This window comes from Macadamia integrifolia, chromosome 5 (genome assembly GCF_013358625.1).
Source record: "Macadamia integrifolia cultivar HAES 741 chromosome 5, SCU_Mint_v3, whole genome shotgun sequence".
Taxonomy (NCBI): Eukaryota; Viridiplantae; Streptophyta; class Magnoliopsida; order Proteales; family Proteaceae; genus Macadamia; species Macadamia integrifolia.
Window position 1 is genome coordinate 30,130,827 of NC_056561.1, and position 22,651 is coordinate 30,153,477.

At 39.7% G+C, this 22,651-nt stretch overlaps 1 protein-coding gene across 2 annotated transcripts; it reads left to right on the plus strand.

The window, feature by feature from the left end:
* Positions 1-3,065: 3,065 nt before the first annotated feature.
* LOC122078464 (protein RETARDED ROOT GROWTH, mitochondrial) lies at positions 3,066-22,255 on the plus strand. Of its 2 annotated transcripts, none has more exons than XM_042644445.1 (7): positions 3,066-3,552; positions 5,066-5,177; positions 6,420-6,579; positions 6,743-6,891; positions 7,154-7,305; positions 21,291-21,405; positions 21,888-22,255. In XM_042644445.1, exons 1-7 carry the CDS (start codon positions 3,266-3,268, stop codon positions 22,041-22,043), a joined length of 1,131 nt encoding a protein of 376 aa, XP_042500379.1. In that variant the 5' UTR covers positions 3,066-3,265; the 3' UTR covers positions 22,044-22,255. The 2 variants fall into 2 exon arrangements, with proteins under 2 accessions (XP_042500379.1, XP_042500380.1); XM_042644446.1 differs by having other exon boundaries at positions 3,067-3,552; positions 21,958-22,255.
* Positions 22,256-22,651: the final 396 nt, after the last annotated feature.

A 22,651-nucleotide genomic window follows, 5' to 3' on the forward strand; every position in this document is an offset into this window, starting at 1 on the left:
AAATCAGATTTGGAACTTGATAAAGATCAAACAAATATCAAATTTGGGTGAAAGAGTTTATAGAGAACAACTACTTGATTCTCAGGTGAAGAAGTCGACGAATTGGGCAAAGGAATGAACCGTGCTCTGTGTGCCAAAAAAATAAGAAAAAAAGAACACATCAGTGAACCGTGCTGTGTGTGCACAAAGATCTCCCTCTCCACACTCTCTCAGGTCTCTCTCTCGCTCTCTCTCTCTCTCTCACAAACTTGTTTAGGGTTTCACAGGGCAGAGAAAAATGTAGTGATTTACCTGCTATGAGATTAGAGAAGAAGAAGAAAAGGAAGAGGTTTAGAAGAGAAGAAGAAGAAATAGAAGAGAATAAGATGTTACCTCTCTCTATGACTTATTTGAAGCGATTTACCTGATCTGCGATTAGGGAAATATTTGAGGGTTACGAAGAAATTTCTCTTCAAAACGTTGAAGCTCGAAGATTTGAACTCCATAATCAATTTCTATCTCTAATCGCTCGAAAAAACCCCTAAATCCCTTCCTGGTTGCTCTGTGATTACAGTAGATGAAGAAGAAGAAGAAGAAGGAGAAGCGGTTAGAACAAAAGAAGAAGAAGAGAGAAGAAGATGAAGGAGAAGAAGAAGAGTCGAACGATACCTGCAGTTGATTTCACAAGGCGGCGAGCTCCTCTTCTCTTCACCGTCTATGCACAGAACCTAGTTTTGGAGATAGCAACTATCGGGAACTATAGTTCCAAATACCATTAAATTGAAACAAACCACCCCCGCCGGAACACCTCTTGGGTGTTTCATCAAATTGGCGATATTTCGTTTTTTTTTTTTTCTAACTTTTCATTTCTAAAAAATAGAAACGACGCACACACACACACCAAACGGAAGATTTTGTTTAGAATGAAAAAATGGTAAATTTTTTTTTTTTAAACGATACCAAGGATTAAAGTATCGGTATCGATCGCTGTATCGGTCAGTCAAAATTAAGATACGTATCGTAGGGTATCGTATCGTATCGGAGATACGCTAAAGATACGCACATAAATGGATAGAGAACACATTTTTATATACTTTTGCATAAAAAAATAGTTAAAAAAAAACTATATATAACATGTAGAATGCATAAATACTTAAGTAGAGGGTATCGTATTGATAGACAAATATATTGAGTTGAAAATGTTCAAAATGATGAGGTTTGAGTTTTTTACAGTTTTTTCTTTCCTCATTGCCATTGCCACTGTGATGAGTGCCGTGAAGAGTGTCTTGGTGGTTCAAATCCTTAGCTAGGACCTTCTTCTTCAATAGGAGCAACTACGATGATATTCTGCACTTGTCGAATATAGGCACAAAATTTACCCTAGTCGAAATATTTATGGTAGTGGGTCTCCCATTCATTGTAGAAAAATTTAATTTTTTTTATAAAAGTTGTACATTAAATGTTTTTAAAGAACATATAAAAAATCAACAAAGTGTAGACCAATATATTTGAGTAGATCTAAGAAATAAAAAAAAAAATTGAAACCCTAACTTTTTTGGGGAAAAAATGTGGGTTTCATTTGAAATCATGTATTTAGTAATTATAAGTTATGACATTATTTTTAAGAGTTGAATGATCTAAATTTTCTAAAAAAAAAAAAATTTTTTAGGGATTTTACTTTTTTTTTTTTTAAATTAATTTTGGAATAAAAAAATTAAAAAAATATTTTTTTTGAGAAAAATAAAAAATTTCCATGGAAGTTGTAGAACACTTGTTTTTACATAACATATAAAAAATCTAGAAAACTGTTGGTGAGAGAGTGAAGTGTTTGTTTCAAACAACAAAAAATTCACACTTAAGTAGCCGTATCGTACCGATACGGTAAGATACTGCACAATACCTTCGATATGTACCAATACGGTACCGATACTCTCAGGAATTTTTAGATTTTCAAAAATTCATATCGTACGTATCGATATCGATACGATACGACACGATACGATACGTATGATACGTCGATACACGAAAAGAGGCCCAAAATTCCCTGTAGCATATCTGTATGTATCGTGCCGATACCTACCGATATGGATATGTATCGGCTGATATGACACGATACGCACCGATACTTAAAACCATGAACGATACCAAACGGGCTCTAAAAGACCTTTATGAAGGTATATGGATCGTCAAAATTTGACAGTCAAATCTCTCAAAATCATTGTCTAAAGTTTGGTTTGCAAAAGTCATTCATTGGGTATATGAGCCTACTTTTTGGACCAATGGGAGGCTACCACGTGGAAAACCCTTGGAGACTCCAAGGGTAGACCTAGCGGTGTTCCCCCATAAATAGGAGTCCCCTCATTCTTCATTTTAGACCTTCAACACCAAAAGCTGAGACCTCTCTCATCCTTTGAGCTATAATCCCCTTTTTGCCTCAGTTGTCCCTTGATATCTGAGTCCCTCAAATCTGCAGAGAACTTTTAAAATACAGGGAGAATCTTAAAAGAAAAAAAAGAAAAAAAAGAAAAAAAAAACCTGCCCGAGCAAAAAACCCTTATAAAGTTAAAAAATTGTCAAATTCTCAAAATACCCTAAGGGTTGGAATTTTAACGGGATCACTGTGGAAGTGCTTGAATTCTGCAGAATTATCCCGATATATCTCTCCTCGTAACTAAATATGGTCGCAATAAATCGTTGGTGTCTACAAACTCAATAGCATTGCATAGGCAAACAAGAAATTTTCTAGTCCAATACTTAGGCCAAATAAATATTTAACAAAAAGATGAAAGTTTTCTTAAAAAAATGAATGACTGAAATTGAATGGCAATATATAAGAGGGTATATATTTTTTTGGTAAATATATAAGAAGATAAATGATTGAATATAACTCTAATATTTAATTTATAATCAATCAAAATTATTTTTATAGATATCCAATGTTTTAGATTTTCCTTAAAATTTTTAGGGTAGAGAATTGCTGCGAGGTTGCGTGGCTATGCACCAGTGCAGGTAAGGTGGTGAATGAGAGCTTGTGCGGGGGCATCTAACAAAAGTGGGAATTTTCATTTCATGGGGTGGGACAGTAATTTCACTCTTCCGGTTTTGTGGGCGCCAGGAGAAATGGAATATTCTTCCGGCGACCTATGCTTCGCAAGTTCTTGAGGCGTTCATATTCCGATCGATCTGAACAGAGATGGAGGGATCGCAAGAGAGCGGTCGATAAATCGAAGAGGATTGGGGAGTGAAGATTGAAGAGTTAAGACATTGTAGAAAGCTAAGGTTTTGAATGGGTAGATGGAGAGCTTCGTTTCTCCTTAAGCACGTAATAGCCAGTTCCCAATCCATCCGTCGCTCACCCTATAATCTCCTGAGAGCTCCTCAGTTGTTACCTGTCTGGAGAACTGGAATTCAATCATTCGGCAGTAGATTCCGTTCTGCAATTCCATCTCCATCTGCTGTTTATGACGATGAATTTTTCTGCGGGAATTTTGATTTTGACAATAGGTGCGAACTGGAACCCAAGGAAGAGGAGATCGGAAAAATTCTGGTCAAAGCTTATTTTCTCTGTACAAGGTATATACTATATAGATCCTTTTCTTTTTGGGAGTTCCTTTTTTTTTTTCAAATAATTTCAGTTTCTCGTTTCAATTTCCATTTTTGCACATCATTTTCTTGGAAAATTTGGGTTTTTAGTGTTCTCTTCAATTAAATTGGAATTATAATGGAAAGCTTAAGCTGTTTGTTAGATTTACCACACACTGGGTGAGAGCTGGGTTTGTTGGAACCATTCGAATCCAGCCTGCTAGCGAGCAAAATCCGATATGGACTTCATCTATTTTTCTTTTGGTTTATCATTGCCAATCCAACTCTATCCATTTTTATTGGCTACTGTCACCACTGGTGTTACTTCTCACGGCTGACATATGCTTTTCGACTTACTTTTAAATTCCTTCCAAGCCAATAGTTCAAATTCATCTCCTCAAGCTTCTTCAGTAAACCTTCATCTGAGTGATTCCATACCGTACCTGAAGCTCAACTCAACCTCCAGTCCAGAACTGTTATTTGTAGTGCTTTTCCAGTGACCTTGTAACCATGTTTCGAGTGACTCCATGCCATACTTAGACCTCCAGCTCTAGCACTGTTATTTCTCCAAGCTTTTCCAATGATTTATCTGATTGTCTCATCTTAGTTATAAAATATGGGTATTGGTAATTTTCCATGTTACAGATACACAAACAGCTCTTCCCATTGTGGATCTGAGGCCTGTTGGACAAGGGTTAAACACCTGTTGCTAGGCAAGAATTAGACTTACATCCCTCCTACTCATGGTTGTCATGGAACCATGGCAAGGCCAAGGTGGCCAAGGCAAGAACTATATTATAGGTATATTTGCCATATTGCACACATTTTATTATGTCCCTGGCCTGTTCTAGATATTGCAATATATTTCCTTCCATCATCTGGGTATGGGCTCCTTGAAACATAGTCGATTGGTTGTCTTGGGTATCAAGATGCACCTTGTCGCCTAGGTATCACTGGCCCATTGGTTGTCTTGTGTATCAAGATGCACCTTGTCGCCTAGGCATCACTGGCCCATTGGTTGTCTTGTGTATCAAGATGCACCTTGTCGCCTAGGCATCGCTGGCCAATTGGTTGTCTTGGGTATCAAGGTGCACCTTGTCGCCTAGGCATCGCTGGCCAATGCCTTGACAACTCCTACTTGAGGAAATTGTTTCCCTTTCTTATAGTTCCTCTGGAGACAGACATTCTTAGGGAATAGTGATTGTTGTAGCCTTTTTAGATTCTTTGATTCCAACTCCAAACCATTGGGTAAGGGGTTCACTTAACTAATTGTTGGTGCTTGCTTTTTCCCTTTTCCTTTCTTTCTTTCTTTCTTTCTTTCTTTTCTTTTCTTTCTTTCTATTTTTTTTTTTTTTTTTTTTTCTTTTTGGGGGTGGGGGAAGGAAGATACTTGTATGTATAATTGTGTCTTTGATATTGGACTTCCTCCCTCATTCTTATCTCTCTATATTTTTTCTCTGTTGGGTCCTCTTGATTTGCTTTCTCAGATTCATGGTTTTGGCAGTATCGATTTGAAGAGCATTCAGACTGAGAACCCAAGCAATGTTGTTCCACCTTCTTCTCGTTCATCAAATTATATTGCTCTCAGATATTGCAATTTCCCCTCGGAAGTTAATGTAAGCAGATACAAAGATAATTCATGTTTCTATCTCTTTTGCTCTTGGTAAATTGGTACTAATTACATGAAAATTTGCAAAGGGTCTCCCCCCCTACACCGGTAGGCTCCCTCTCTCTCATCGTCTTCTCTTTAATATTTTTCTGGAGCATGCATACAAAATAAGTGTAAAGGATAATTAAAGACTAGTCGGGCTACTTGGAGTGGAATGTTGGACAAGCTAGGAAAAAATGCCTATGTGCTTAGTGTAGTGGAGAATGGAGATGGGAATTAGTCTGGTGAATAATCACTGACGAAATAAGAGAGGGTAAATTGAAATTCTTTGGTCATGTACAGTGAAAACAAACAACTGACCATTGAGAAGGTATGATTCGATTTCAACTTAAGTACTTGGCATCTCTTATTATAGTAAATACATAAACTAATTGGACCAAAACAGAGGAAAAAAAGTAATTAACTAATGGTTGACAGGATAGACTATAATGCTAAAGATGATTTTCTAACTGGAAAAATAAAGGAAAGAAAAGCAGAATTTTTATTCAAGTATTTATTGATGATACTTTTGATAGGACCAGGTTGTCCTTTCATCAATTTCCATTAATACACTGATCATGCAATTTGAAGCAGATAGTTCACAGTGCTCAATCTATAGATAGTGGAAAAGGATACAGTGTTTGGCATGCCTTATATTGGCTTACTTGAGTTTATACAAGGGATCCTATCCTTATCAAAATAGGGAGAAAATTTTTGTTTTGCTCCAAATAATCACTTTTGACTCTTCTGTGGGACTTGTTCATATTTCATTTCTTCTCCCACCTCCCAACCCTGGAAAAAAGTGTTTCTTTTTCTTTCTGTTATCAGTATTTTCTTATCTGCTGAACAATCCAGGGATTTCTCATTTGTTGAGTATTGTGATAAGCTTATGTGGTAGCCCAGTGAGGTGTTCATCACTTCATCCCCTAATACTAGCTACTAGTTGATCATTTTCCTCTGTCCTGCTTTGTGAACTCTTCTCTGGACTATTAACCTTGGCTGTTTAGGCCTCAATGTACTAGCCCTAGATACTACAGTTAAATTTATTCACTTGGTCAGGATTTTTTTTAGGATATGCCATGTCCGTTGGGCTTCCCAGTGATTGAGCTCCAAGTTGATGTGTCAGCAATCCACGTGTGGATTAAGAATATGTCTTCTGAAGTATATATATGATTGATGTCATTTTGATATTGGGACCTTTTGGTTTTAGGGTGCTGGCATCTTAGACAATGGGAGTTGCTGCTGTTACATGGTAGTGTTCCAATATGGATCAGTTGTCTTATTTAACATTGCGGATGATGAAGTGGAGAGTTACCTGGAAATTGTTAAAAGGCATGCTTTTGGGTTGCTCCCAGAGATGAGGAGGGATGGTAAGTGCCTTCTATCTTAAGGTTATTTTGAAGATTTAATTCGCTAGGTCCTATAGAAAATGCACATTTGACTTGATTCATAAGTCATATGACTAATGGGTTTGTAAGACAGTTGCCTTCTTGTTTTACTAAAAAAATTATTTTTTCCATTGCATTTTAACAGATTATGCTGTAAAAGAGAAGCCACTGTTGGTGGAGGACATGCAAGGAGGGCCAGACTATATTGTTCTTAAAAATCTGGATATTGATGGGATACGTATTATTGGAAGTGTGCTCGGCCAAAGCGTTGCTCTTGATTATTTTGTTTCTCAGGTGCTTTTTTTGTTGGAAATGCCCAAAAACTATTTTTCATTGAATTCCATGTGCAATTTTAATTCACATGGCTTGATGGCAAACTTGTTAGGTTGCTCATGAATTTCTTATATAGTGGAATCCAAATTCAAGGACTGTGCCGCCTTTGGGACCTGTCTTCTTTAATTATATTCTCTTATTTATAAATACTTGAAAGGTATTTTGGTTTCCAGATCATTGAACATGGTAATATCCATTTTATAACTACTACTTTTTGGCACAGATTGATGATATGGTGGAAGTATTCACAGATATAAATCGTGGTCTGGAGAAGCATGGTACCTTCACCATGGACAGGAGAAAGCTCTTTCAACTTGTTGGGAAGGCAAATTCAAATATAGCAGATGTGATTCTTAGAGTCGGTCTTTTTGAAAGGTATTCTGTCTATTGTTCGATATGTTGGTTGTTGAATCCCTGAATTCTTTTAGGGTTTCCAAATCAGCTGTAGAATCTTTCTCCTACAGAGTAATGTAGAACTGAATTTGAGTAATCAAATACCAAATAGGACCTTTTTATCAGAGAATAAAAATCCAGATTAGGAGAATAATTATTAGAAGCAAATCAGATGGTCAGATACTCAGATCAGGATAGTACTCGGATTGAGTTCTGTTCTATGGGGGAAGAACCTTTGCCTAAAATCTCAGATCAAGCCGATGGAAAGATCTGAGTTTGTGAACCAGTCCTTGTTGCACTTGGAAAGGGGTATTTCAGTCAAATCTCAAATTAATTTATCAAATTGAAAACAGAATATTGAACACCAATAATCTGATATATAACAGAATTATGCAGCAATGTTCACCCAACAGAATAATCAAATCGAATCGGTATTCAGAATTGCAGAAATCCAGAATCTGGGAATAAAGGGCAGAATTGGAATAATTAAATTATCTCCAGATCAGCAGGTCTGATCTTAGGGAAAATTGAATCGAGTCCTTCCTTTAGGGTTAGAATATATGGTCAAAATCTGGAAGGAATCTAATGGCTGAATTGCTTAATCTCTAAAAACATGAAAAAGGGTGTACATGGCACGAGGCTCCCTCATGTGCGAGGTCCCGGGTGGGGGAGGGGGGGGGAACTACGCATCCTTACCCCGAGAATGTCAAGAGGCTATTTCGACCGCTTGACCACCAGGTCGCAACATTCAAACCCCTTTACCGTTGGACCAAGCGCCCTCCCTTTAATCTAAAAAAACATGTAACATGTAAATTCTAGGTAGAACAGGAATTTGCAGAAAATTCAAGGTCTGAATTTACTTGTTAATGGATGAAGAAGATGATGGAATAATAAGAATAACAAAATGGGCTTCACATTGAATGTGGTTTGATTGGATCAAACACCAACCTACCTTGATCGCATACAAGGAGTTCCTTGATCGATGGTACGTGCCGAGGCTCGCCCTTCTTCCCTATCTTGTAGGAATCTATTAGGTCAAGAGTTTAGAACAATGGTGATTGCCGTGGCCTATTAGGAGGAGCCAACCTCAATTCTCAAGAGAGAAAAATTAGGGTTTCAAATCATACGTTCCACCTGTACATTCCATAGTAAATAGTTCTAGTAGGAAGTTGTAACTTACCCCACTACTTACCCATTACAAGCTACTACCCTATAACCAACTTAGGACTCTCTTACACATGTGATAATAGTAATGCTAACAACCGATACAACATAACTACTTACATGTCATAATAACCCTAACATAACTAACTTACACATGTGATAATAACACCCCCACTCTCACATGTGATAATACACTTACACCCTTATACATGCAATAACCCTAAGCACATAACAAATCCTCCCCACTAAAAATGATCTTGTCCTCAAGACCCTAAGAAGGAAATTGCATCTTCAACTCCTTCAAATTCTCCCATGTTGCCTCAGTTGGGGACATACCTTGCCAATGGACCAGCACTTGTGGAATTTTCTTGTGGACTCTGGAATTAAGAATGGCTTGTTGTTTAGCATGTAACATGCCTCCTTCTCCCACCACATCTGGCAACTCTCCCTGGACACCCTCATTTTCCCCTAATGTCTTCTTAAGCAACGAAACATGGAAAACAGGATGAATACGTGACCCTTCCAGCAATTGTAATGTATATGCAACCTTCCCCATTTGTTGAATCACTTGGAATGGACCATAAAACCGAGGAGAAAGCTTTTGATTTTTTCTTAAAACAACGGATCGCTGTCGATAAGGATGGAGTTGAAGATATACCCAATCCCCAATTTCAAACTCACGTTCCTGGTGTCGGCGATCTTAGACTTGTTTCATCCTATTCTGTTTAACTCCTTAAGCTTTTGGTCCCTCTCCATCAATTGATTCTCCACAGCTTCAACCTTGGCCATCCCTGGTACATAGGTGAGCAATGTTGGTGGTGGTCTTCCATACACTACCTCAAAAGGTGTATTTTTAATTGAAGAATTCCAACTAGTATTGTAACAATACTCAGCCCAAGAAATCCATTCACTCCACTTCTTTGGATGATTCCCTGAAAAACAACGGAGATACATCTCTAAGGTCCTGTTCACAACTTCACTCTGCCCATCAGTTTGAGGATGATAAGAAAAACTCATGTTGAAATTTGTGCCATTGAGACGGAACAATTCTGTCCAGAATTTACTTGTAAATACAGGATCTCTATCACAAACAATGGATTTTGGAAGGCCATGTAATTTGTACACATTGTCAAAGAAGAGTTGAGCAACTCCAATAGCAGTAAAAGGATGAGTTAGAGGGAAGAAGTGAGCATACTTAGATAACCGATCAACAATAACTAGTATAGTCGACTTCCCCTTAGAATTAGGCAGCCCTTCCATAAAATCCATGGAAATATCTTCCCATATCCTTTTTGGAATCGGAAGTGGTTGCAACAACCCTGCAAGAACAGTTTGTTTTTCCATGTGCCTTTGACAAGTGTCACAATGAGTGATATAGATAAGAATGGATCGCCTCATCTCTGGCCAATAGAAGATAGACTTAAGCTTGTGATAAGTCTTGTGGAACCCTTCATATGTACTCCCATGATACTGACCAATAATATCAGTGATGCAGTAGCGATAAGGGTTTACACAAGGAGAACCAAGACCAAGGTCGACCCAAGTGGCTGATTGGGTCGACCCAGATCTGGTCCAAGTCAGCCCACGATTTGGACTTCTGATGGGGTTACTAATTAGTTATTTAGTTTCTATTTTGAAGTCCTAAATTAGTTTCTAATTTCAAGTCATTGTTAGTTTCTAATTTCTATCAAGGCTAGTTTCTATTTTCATTATATTCCAATTTTCAGTTTTTAGTAACTTCTTGTAATCAGTTTTTAGTAACTCAGATTTAGTAACTTTGAGTTACTATTATTTGTAAACCCTCCCCATCATTATAAATAAAGTAGATGGCTCTTTTAATGAGCCACGATTTTGACAAAATATATGCTTTCTCTGCAAGAGAACTTCTGTGTGTCTGATCACAGTGATGGGTTGGTGTTCGATCCAACGACTCCTTGCGGTGTGAAGCCCGGGAGGATCTTTTCCGTCAAGTGTTCTTTTCTTTCCAAGCTTCCTCAAGTATTCTGCTGCTGCTCATCGATCTAGGTATTTATATCTTAATTTCTGCTACCCAGAAAATTTTGCAAAATAGAGCATCCGCCTCTACTGGAATACCCAGATCTGAGTGTCGGTTTGAGCTCAGATTTTGGTCAATTGGTTGTCCATATACTACTAAGGATCGACCCTAGTATGGACTGTTTCTGATGAGTCTGTATAGAGATATTAAAAATCTCCCGATTTTTGTCTTTTAGTGACCTGTTGTGTCCTAACTTGAGATCGATTACTGTGACTGGTCTTATGTTGTTTCCTTAATATTTTGGATCCATATTGCTGTTGATTTGAACCTCCAAAAGGTCTCTGGAGTTTCTGGTTGTGTTTATTTAGTCTACTGCTGCCCTGTCCTAATCTGTATTGGTAATCTGAAATTTGTCGACTGCCGAAATTGCTACTGTTCTGTTACGGTTGTGGACTACTAATACCATAGTTTGGTTGCTGATTAGTCCTTTTGTTTGGTGCTGATATCTGATCCTAGAGCCCCAATTTCTGGTTCGATAGATCTGATTGTTAAGGACTGTTGACTAGTTAATATTGGACTGTTACTACTGTTCACTGTTGGGTGATTATTGGTTGTTCTCTGGTTTATAATTTCCTGCAGTCTTGGGTTTGGTTTGGTGGTCCAATCCATTCCTACATTAATCAGTAATTAAAGAAGAGTCCTTGGGGAGATAAATACGAGTTTTATAAAATATAACTCATTTTTCTCCCCAAGGGCCGATGACCTCCTTCCCAAATCCACTCCAAAAGTAGGCACCCTTGAGTCGTGGCCAGTATTTCCTCTTTGATAGCAGTTATCCAATCAGCCATTGGATGTGATATGGCTGCCAAGTAGGAAAACGGTTTCTCTTTTTCCTCCTCATCATTATCTCTTCTAGGTAAAGCATCTGCTGCCACGTTTTCTCTTCCCTTTTTGTACTCAACAAAAAAATCATAACTCATAAGTTTGAAAAGCCACCGTTGCTGAGTGGGAGTAGTTATCTTTTGGTTCTATAGGTATTTCAAACTCTTCTAATCACTACGTACAATAAACCGCCTTCCTATTAGATAGGAATGCCACTTCCTAACCTCCATGACAAGTGCCAACACTTCCTTCTCATAGGTAGACAACATGAGGTTGTTGCCTTGTAGTGCACGACTGAAAAGGCTATTGGCCTATTTTGTAGCAGAACTGCCCCTAATCCCGTTCCACGAGCTTCACACTCAACGATGAAGTCGTTGGAGAAGTCAGGTAGCGCCAAAATAGGAGCTTGGGTCATGGCCGACTTAAGCTTTTGAAATGCTATGTCAGCAGTTGAATTCCACTCGAACTGGTTCTTCTTAAGCATTTGCGTGAGTGGGTGTGCTATTTTTCTGTAATTCTAGATGAATTTACGGTAATAGCTAGTTAACCCAAGGAATCCTCTCTTAGCTCAAACCGTTTTTGGCTTGGGCCAATTTGTCATAGCTGCAATTTTGTCAGGATCAACCGCTACTCCCTCTTTAGAAATTATATGGCCTAGATAATGAACTTGTGGCTAACCAAATTCACACTTGGTCTTCTTCACAAATAATTGATGGCTTCTAAGTGTGATTAAGGTAAGCTTGAGATACGCCAAATGCTCCTCCCAGGTAGAGCTATGAAAAAGAATATCATCGAAAAATACTAAAATAAATTTACGAAGATATTCCTTGAATACCTGGTTCATCAGAGATTGGAATGTTGACGGCGCGTTAGTAAGCCCGAAAGGCTTTACTAAAAATTCATAATGGCCATGGTGACTCCTAAATTCTGTTTTCTCCGTATCTTCTGGCACAACCCGTACTTGATGATATCCCGACCGTAGATCCAATTTGGTGAAGAATTTGGCACCGTGAAGTTCATCTAAGAGTTCATCAATTAATGGTATTGGGAATCTATCCTTAACCGTCATTTTATTTAAGGCCTAATAATCTAAACACATGCGCCAAGTTCCATCATGCCTTTTCACCAAAATAACAGGAGATGAGTAGGGACTGTTACTTGGACGGATAACTCCAGTAGAGAGCATATCGTTGACCAGCTTTTCAATTTCCTTCTTCGGAAAATGTGGATAATGATAAGCCCTAAGGCATGCCGGTTGGCTGTCCTTCTTTAATGGAATTCGATGATCTTGAAGCCTAGGTGGTGGCAGCCCCTTTGGTTCCTCAAATGCATCATCGAATGTCCTAAGGAGTTGTTTCATTGCAGCAGATGTGGGCCCTCCCTGTTGTAAGGAATCTGAAGCCGTCAAGGAATACAAGTGGAGCAACACGCCTTGCTTACACTTCCTGGTATCACGGTTTGGATCCACCACCCTTTTCAAAACTACCTCCTAATTTCTAGCTTGGAATTTCATGGTCAAATTTAAAAAATCCCACAAAATTGGGCCCAACGTCCTCAACCAATGGGTTCCCAACACCACATCATAACCCTCCAATGGAAGAAGGAAGAAATCTACCACAATCGACACCCCCTGGAGCATCAACCTCACTTTCGAATAGACCCCTAGACTCGCCAATCTCTCTCCAGAAGCGACCATAACCTGAAAGGTTGGTCGCTAGTTGGATTAACTTCTACTTTTTTGGCCAGCCTCTCACTTATGAAATTATGAGTGCTTCCAGAATCGATCAAGATAACCACTGCCACTTGATTTAAACTTCCTGTTACCCGCAAAGTTTCAGGGGCTTTAATACCTAAAATCACATGGAAGGATATTTCTGGTACATTAGGTATACCGATCGCTTCTTCTTCTTCTTGCTCCAAGGTTATTCCTTCATCTTCTTCCTCATAGACTCTTTCAATGACAGACAAATTTTTACACTTATGACCTGGTACAAATTGCTCATTGCAGTTGTAGTAGAGCCCTTTTGCCCTCCTTTCCTGCATCTCCCTTGTGGTAAGCCTTTTTGTAGGAAGAGGAGTGGTATTTGAGGTCTCCTTCAAGTTTGCAGTAGGCCTACGGTTCTCAAAAGGTTCAGCATGCCTCTGAGAAACATTGCAAGACTCATATAAACATGCCAACCTGATTATTGCTGAGAGTTTAGTAGGCCGCCTCGCAGTACATCAGCCCTGATGTTATCCTTGAGTCCGCTGACGAAACAACTTACTTGTCTATTGGGAGGAAGTTGTCCTACCTTGGATAATAATTTCTCAAACTTTGCTTGGTACTCATGTACAGTACCCATCTGTTGCAATTTAGCCATTTCCCCAAAAAGAGTCTTGAAATTGGGAAGGGCCAAACCGCTGATGAATTCCTTCACAGAAGACTCTCCATGATACATCTCCTTCATCTTGTTTGAACAACTGATACCATAGTTGTGCATCACCCTCCAAATGAAAGGACGCCAGTGCCACTCTTCTTTAGGTGTCTGTTGAAAATCAAAGAACTGTTCTACCCTACACACCCAACTGGTAGTATCCTCTTCTCCCGTATATCATGGGAAATCGAGTTTAACCAATTTAGGAGCATAAGTCTGCTGAGTAGAAGAAGTTCAGTTGATTGGATTTGAAGTAATGGTATTCTACCTCACATTTTGTGTAGAGGCCCTTGAGCTTTCTCCAGTTTCCATCTCTACTCTTGAAGGTTGAGAAGTAACTTTCTCAACGTACTCACTAAGCCTTGCAAGAACTTCTTGTTGTGCATTAATTTTGGAAATAATGTATTGTTGACCAACATTGAGATTACTTACCTCTTCCTCAAATTTTCCACTCTTTCATCCATATCCCTGCTCTGATACTAAGCTGGTACTCGTAGAGGCTCTCCCTTCTTCCCTATCTTGTAGGAATCAATTAGGTCAAGAGTTTAGAACAATGGTGATTGCCGTGGCCAATTAGGAGGAGCCAACCTCAATTCTCAAGAGAGAAAGATTAGGGTTTCAAATCATATGTTCCACCTCTACATTCCATAGTAAATAGTTAGTAGGAAGTTGTAACTTACGCCACTACTTACCCCATTACAAGCTACTACCCTATGACCAACTTAGGACTCTCTTACACATGTGATAATAGTAATGCTAACAACCGATACAACATAACTACTTACATGTCATAATAACCCTAGCATAACTAACTTACACGTGATAATAACACCCTCACTCTTACATGTGATAATACCCTTACACCCTTATACATGCAATATAACCTTAAGCACATAACAATCGAACACAAGGGATCTTCAAACATAAAGAGGCAAACAAAAGCTGCAATTTCTTTTCTAACTTTGTGCACAGTGCTAGGTCCCCTTACCAACTTAAATAAAAGACTCAAAGACACAAATACTAAAAAGGAAAGACCTAACCCAATCCTTAACTAATAAGGTAACATAAACTGACTAAAAAACTAAAATAATGAAGAATTTTGAGTTGGAGTTGGAGTTGGAGTTGGAGATGGAGAGTTGGATTGGCAAATCTCTAACCAACTACACTACCTACAACCTAGTCAAACTTGAGTCCTAACAAGCCTATGACTCAAGTTAGCTAAAGAAATAAATAATGATGCAATTTAAATTGGACCACATAGAACCGGTTCAATTGAACTAACACAAAACAACTTAAAAATAAACAAAATATAAGAAAGTAAGCCCTGATAAAAGTAATCCCGTATGCATCCTTAATACCCATAGTTTATGCCCATTAAAGTGACCTATTACATTGAAAACCCTATGGACCAAAGACCCAACATGTATAAACCCAACCTAGATTTATTCCTAAGCAAACAAGCCCCTTTGGTGATGTATCTACATCACAGAGGGATAGGCCATGGCTCTAAGATGCCATAGAGCCGTCTTAACCATTAACTATGCTTATCCAATTATATGGGTTTGGTTACCATGATGATTAAGTTGAGGTTATGAGCCCCATCATTGAATCAATTTGGCTGAGTTCGAAGTAGATTGACAAGTTTTTTTTGGCTTGGTTGTATTGTTTTTTTTTTTGGGATGAATAAATCAAATCATTACCGAGCAAGAGAAAGAATATACACAAGGGAGGGAGCAAAAAAGGGGGGGGGGACAAAACCAAAAGGGCACAACCCAAAGGGAAGGGGACAATCAACTATCAACTAAGGGGGATGATGAGACTGAATGGAAGGGGGAGGCCCCAGGATACAACAATAAGTTTGTTCCTTGGGAAGTTTCTAACAGTGTTGTGACAAAGAGAAGAAAGCTTCGAGCTGACATCAAAGTAGATGGCATTCCAAATTTTATCATATGATATGGATTTGGAAGTTCATCTACGCTAGTTTCTCTCCATTTAGATGTGATTTATGGTAGCACAAAAGGCGAGCTTTCCGTTAGTGTTGCAAATAGTAGAGTGGCGAAGGTCATGTCTACCTAGATCCATTATCTACTTAGGGGAAGAATTCTTCTTCTATATGGCTTGCAATGACTGAGGATCCTCTTCTAAGAATAAGGGGCAGGAGAAAAAAAGATGGTCTACAGCTTCGGTGGCATTCCAACAAAGACAATAGGAGGAAACCTGAATATGCTGATAGAGAAGGAAAGACCGCGTAGGGAGACAGTTGGAGATGGCCCACCAAACCATGAAGCTATGACAGGTGATGTGGCCTTTAAACCAGATGGTGTTTCTTTAAGGAACAAGGGGACATTTGGAATAAATATAATCCAAGTAAAGGCAGAACTAAACAATCCCGTAGAAGAGGGGAGCCTAGAGATCTTGTCTTCTATTCCACGGTGACCAAGGGGGGATGGGTGGGAGGGTGGACCAAAGATTGGCTAGGGGAGGAGGGGAAGCGGGAGGGGACCATGTTCAATTCAAAATGATGGAGGCAACAACGGCATTCCTACTCAAACCCGAGGAGTAAATGACTCTAGGACTAACAATAGATAGGAGGGTACCTGAGGGATGCCAGGTGTCAAGCCAGAGATAGGTAGAGTAGCCATTACCAATAGTGGAGGAGATGGCTCTGATAGCTATGGATCTAGTGCTAAGGATTTTGCGTCAAACCCAAGAGGCATCTGGAGATTGTGGGGCAAACCACACCATGAGGAGTCATTTTTAAGAGGCGAAGAATAGGCCCAAGAGACCAAAATACTGTTATGCTTAAACACAATCTCCCAATGAGATTAATGATGCCGGTGGTGTTAACCTCTTTGATTCTAAGATCGAGGCCTCCTTTAGACTTGGGAAGGCAGATGGAGGCCCAACTAAGAGGATGGAGGAATTTTAAGGATTCAACCCCTTTCCAGAGGAAGGAACAAAGAAGGGACTCCATTGGCTTGATAACGAATTGCAGAAGAGCCAAGAGTCTCGACCAATAGAGGTATATGGATTGCAGCACAGATCTGGCAAGAACAAAGCGATCAATGTAAGACAAATTTTCCTTTCTAAAGCTGAAGCCTCTTCCTCATAAGGTCTAACATGGGGGTATAGTGATGGGTCGAGAGCTCTATGATAAGAGGCAGACCAATATATTTGTCAGGAAGGGAGCCAAGGGAGAATCCTGTAAGCTTGATGAGGCGATCTTTAGAGGAATAAAAAATACCAGCAAGGAAGAGATGGGATTTAATGAGGTTGATGTGGAGACCATAGAGGTTTTCAAAGAGTTGAAGAGAGGACATGATGGAGGAGAAAGAAAGGGGATCAGCTTTGGAAAAGATCATGAGATCATCCTCAAAGGCAAGATGAGTGGGCATGAGAGATTTGAATTTGGGAATGGGAGATATTAGATGAAGGTCAGTGGAAGATTGAATAGATCTGGAGAGCACCTTGAGAGAGAGAGAGAAAAGGAAGGGGGATAAGGGGAAGCCTTGTCTAATTCATATAGAGGAGGAGAAAAAATGAAAAATCCATCGGGGTTACCATTAACGAGGACGGAGAAATGAGGGGTGAGATGCATGAGTGGATCCAGTGGACAAAGGCAGAGGGGAAGGGCATTTAAAGCAAGACTTTAGAGATAAAATCCCATCTGATGGAGTCAAAAGCTTTGTGAATGTCGATATTGAAAAGAGCGGCAGGAGAGTGAGATTTTTTATTAAAGCCTCTGACAATCTCCTAGCATAAGATGATGTTGTCAGCAATGCTTTTACCAGTAATGAACACTGACTGATTGGCGTTGACAAGGGAATCAATGACTAATTGAGCCAGTTGGCTAGGATTTTGGCAATGAATTTATACAGAAGATTACAGAGGGAGATGGGCCTGGAGTCCAGCATGGAAGATGCTCCTTCGGATTTAGGGAAGAGGTAGAGGAAAGTTTGGTTGGCTCCTTTGATTTGATTGGATTTGAGGAAGTAGCTTTTGATGGCTCGGTTGAGATCAGTCCTAATGATATCCCAACAGGAAGAGAAGAAGCCCATGCTGAAGCCACCAGGAACAAGGGCTTTATTGGCTTTATGGGAGAGGATGGAAACAAGGATTTCCTCATCAGTGGGGATGGATTGAAGAGAGGAGAGGATTATCTAGATTGAATTTATTAAGCAGATCATGAGGGAAGGGAGTGGGGGCGGGAGAGGATTGGGGATTGAAAAGATTAGAGAAGTAGGTGGTGGCTTCGGTTTTGATGTCCTCATGATTATGAAGAATGGTCCCGTCACTGGTAGTGAGTAAGGGAATGGAGTTGAAATTTGTTCTAGCCTCGAGGGATCTATGGAAGAACGTAGAGTTGGAATCCCCCAAACTCAAGCCACTTAATCCTGGTTTTTTTTTCCTAAGGAAGCATTCTTCCTGAGCCAAGAGGGAGGAATACTCAATGGAGATTGATTTCTCTTCCTCAGCAAGGATGGGATTATGAAGGTAATGTTGAATCCTAGATTGAATAACTTTAAGCTTGTCTTTACAGGACAAGACCCTAGAAGAAATATTGCCAAAGGTGGAGGAGTTCCAGTTTTTAAGAGCTGTTTGATGTTTCTTAGCTTATTGGCAAAGGCAGTTGGGGGGGGGGGGGGGGGGAATAGAAAGCTTGAACAGGAATGTCCCTTCACGAACAATTGGGAGGAAATCTTGATGGAGGGTCCACATGTTGAAAAATTTGTAAGGTTTTGGGCCCAAAGGATATGACGAACACGGAGGAAAATGGGGCTGTGATCATAAATTCCTGGAAGGTTAAAAAACCATGGGAAGAGGGGAAGGTAGCGAGCCAGGCTTCATTAACCAGCACTCTATCCATCTTGCAATTAACACGATCGGAGGAACTCCTACGGTTGTGCCAGGTAAGTTTGGTTCCTGACCATCTTAAATCAATCATCCCAATATCGACAGAAAGATCAATAGGCTCCCCTCCCAGATTTTTAAGATGGAGCGGACCACATTGTCTCCCGCAAGGCCCCAGGGGAGAGTACCAACAGAGGGCGCGAAGGAGCGAAGATCAAACCAAAGCGGGAGCCTCTCATGAGCCCAATTCAAAGCATAAATGACAGAGAAGAAGCTAATGAAAGCCTCGGAAGAATCAGAGATGAAAAGATGGATGGATTGGGAGGAGTAGTTAGTGGAGACTTGGGAGTTTGAGACCATTGGGACTGTGGGAGTAGATGGAAGTGAAGGACCAGGAAGGGGGAATAGAGGACATAATGCACTGGACATTGGGCTTTAGAACTCTGGTTTCTAGAATGCAACAGAGCTCAGCATGACAGAAACGAAGACAAGAATGAAAATGTGCCTGTTTGGATGAGGAATTTATCCCCTGGACATTCCGAATGAACCAGGGATCATTAAGAAGGGGAAGGGATTGGCGACAAGAGCTCCAGGGAACTGGAAGAGGGCCGCAGGAGGATGGAAGCGGATGAACTTTTTTTGCGCCTCTGTTATTCCTTGATAGGTCTTGAGTTGGTGTTTTTGGCCTGAGTTGAATTGCTTTTGCTCCTTGGAGCAATACTCTTGTTCTTGACGTGGGAAGAGCCGAGGATCTTGGGGGGCCTATTCTTCTTAGCAGGGGCACCTGGGGGGGGTGGGAATGATTGAGGATGCAAGAGGAGCAGATTCAACTTCAAAACCAGAAGGCTGCAGAGACTTGATCCCAGTGAGATCTTTAGACATCAAAGTTGCTGGCTGCATGGCAGAGGAAGTGGAGGCAGCGGTGACCGATGGCGAAGTAACACTTGTGAAGGAGTGCGCAGGAGGGGCTGCCCTGACTGGAGAAGCAGAGGAGCACTCATCGTGGCAGTGAAGGGTAGAGAGGATGTTCCTTGAGCCAGAGGGGGCCCCAAGGGCACCAAAGCTAGGGAGGGAAAGCAGTACCGGCAAAGACCTGTATTGTAATTCTTTTCTTAAGGTAAAAGTGTATTGTAACTATTTTAGTGCTCTATGAAATGCCCTTGGAACCTTTACGTATTTATACTCCTACGCAGCAATGAGGGACAACTAAATTAATGGAATAGTTATTAGAGATTCTGGAATGCCACCATGTTGCAATGAGGTATACCCTTCAAGAACCCTTTTAAACGTCCATGTGTGTGGGACACTCACAGATTTGTTTCGGCTTGATATTTATCTCTAGTTTAGGAGATCTCTTTCCTTGGAAATGAGCCTAGTTAGATTAATAAAATTATATTTTTTCCTGTCATTTTCCCTTTTTTTGCATTATTTCTCATCCTTTTTTAGCAGGACATTAGAATGTGATTTATCAAGTGGTCTTGCTTGGGTCATAAATAAAGAAGGTGATATAGAGAATGGTGTTTCACAGAGAATTAAAATAGGATGGATGAAATGGAGAGGTGCATCTGGAGTGTTGTGTGATTCACGTATTCCTTTGAAACAATTGAAGGAAAATTTATAGGATGGTCATATGACCGGCTATGATGTATGGTGCGGAGTGTTGGGAAATTAAGAAGCATCAGATAGATAAACTCAGTGTAGTGGATATGATGTTGAGATGGATGAGTGGCAAAACTAGGAAGGATAAAATAAGGAATGATCAGATTAGAGCTGATTTAGGAGTAGCTCCAATATATGATGAGATTTGAGAAATTCGTATGAGGAGGTATGGCCATTTTCTACGGAGGCCTTTTGATGCTCCAATATGGAGGAGTGATTTGATTCAGATTTAAAAAACTAAAAGAGTCAGGGGAAAACCTAAAATGATCCTAGCAGAAGTTGTGAGGAAAGACATGCATAGCTTAAGCCTTGTATCAAGTATGACCTCGAATAGATCTGATTGGAGGGCAAGGATCCATGTAGCCGGCCCCATTTAGTTCGGAAAAGACTGAGTTGTTTTGTTGTCTTCCTTAAGCTAGGTCCAAGCTCTTTTCCTTTTTTTGGGTTTGGGGGGGGGGGGGGGGAGTGGGGGATCTATCTATTACAAGAGCATTATATGTTGAGTATAAGAACCCAACTTTCATTAGCTTTTGAATCTTGGCCCTCATTTTTGTGGAGTCATGGATTTTGTTGTTGTTCCCATTGGCTAATGAGTGACATGGCACAAGCATGTGATTACCTGACATGAAGTGTGCGTGATGCAATTCATCAGCTAATGGGAGTCAACTTTAGAAACATTTTGTTTGTATGGTATTGTCACCGAGTCTCACATTTTCCTGAGAAACTGGGCATCAATTTCAGTGACTGGCTGAATTCTTTTAGAACAGTGCGAGACTGGGTGTAAAATTTGTAATGTCTTGTTTAGTTTTTGTTGGATTCTCACTTAATATTACCTCTTAAAATTTTCCTGAAAGCAACCATATCTTACTCACTGGTGATCATGATACCAAAACAATTGCTTTTAAATACGGGCTTCAGTTTTCAAACTTTAGCCTCTCTCCTTTTTCCAACCGAGTGAAGATTATGAGTTAATGTGCACATTTGGGTCTCTTGATATTCAGATCAGAAATAGCTTGGAGGGATGCAAAATACGCTCAGATATTGGATTACCTTCGGGAGGAGTATGAAGTCGCCCAACGTTTTGGAAACCTTAATTTTAAATTGAAGTTTGTGGAGGTATTATCCTTCTTTACTCTCTTTTACTTTTCAAATTAATGTTTAATTTGGTTCCAGCCTGATAACCACCTTGGTTTTTGGCTCTGGGTCCCGAGTCCTAACTTCAAGCTGATGATATAATGTAGGATACAACTTTCGAGTTCGGTCCTATATTGGATCCATGTTATTTGGGGGACCCAGAGATGGTTTATTTTTATTTATGTTGAGAAGTTGGTCAGATAATTAAGAACATATAAATGTTGGGAAAAGGTTCGGCACATGGACAGTGTGCGGAACCAAATTGCATGCCCTCTCACATTTCACCGTTCATCCTGAACCGTGAAATGTCATAAATACCTCCTATTGTAAGATTCGAAAGGGGGACCTCCAATCTCCAGAAATAGTACTGTGGCGTCGGTAGGAACCCAATGTCATTCTGATTCTAAATACTTTAGTAAGACAGTAAATACTAGGTGTTATTTATGAATATGATATTTTGGCAGGACTGCAAAACTTATGCAACCATGGTCAGGGATGATCTTTTATGCTACCTGTTTGGTTATTCTTTTGCAGCACAATATTCATTTTCTTCAAGAAGTTCTTCAGAACAGAAGATCAGATCTCTTGGAGTGGTGTGTAATAATTCTTTTGAGTATTGAAAATGTAATATCAGTATATGAAATTGTCCATGAATCAGCTGCAGTCCCTCTCTGATTAAGCAAAAGGTATTTTTTTGTTTTTTTTTTGGCAGCCAAATAAAACAACTGTCGGAATGCCTACATCAGATTTTGAAAGGCAGCAGTTTTCCAATATGTTCCCTATTTATTTGTCTTACCAAAAAAAATGCAGAAGCCTTACTAAGGTTTCCTTATAGAACCTCTTTTCCTCCTCCCCTACCCCACCCCAAAAGAAATAAATGAAAAATATAAAAAAAGAAAGGTACATACTACTTTTTTTTTTTTGGGGGGGGGTGGGTGTGTTGTAAAGGCCATAATCTTCTAGTTGTTCACCTAAAACTGCAATCGATATCCAAAAAAAAAAAAAAAGGTGCAATCTTAGATGAAGTAGAGGCCAACAAACAAAAAATCCCAGACCATTAAATATAAGAATTTTGCATGATAGATCTGATGAGTTCAAAGCACCTTGAAAAGGAGAGTAATTTGCTCATTCAGAGTTGAAATCTCGTACAAAGCCTATGCAAGATAAGAGAGCAGTAATGGGCAGCAAGTTTAGAGGAAATCAATGGAAGGACCAAATAGGTAACAGG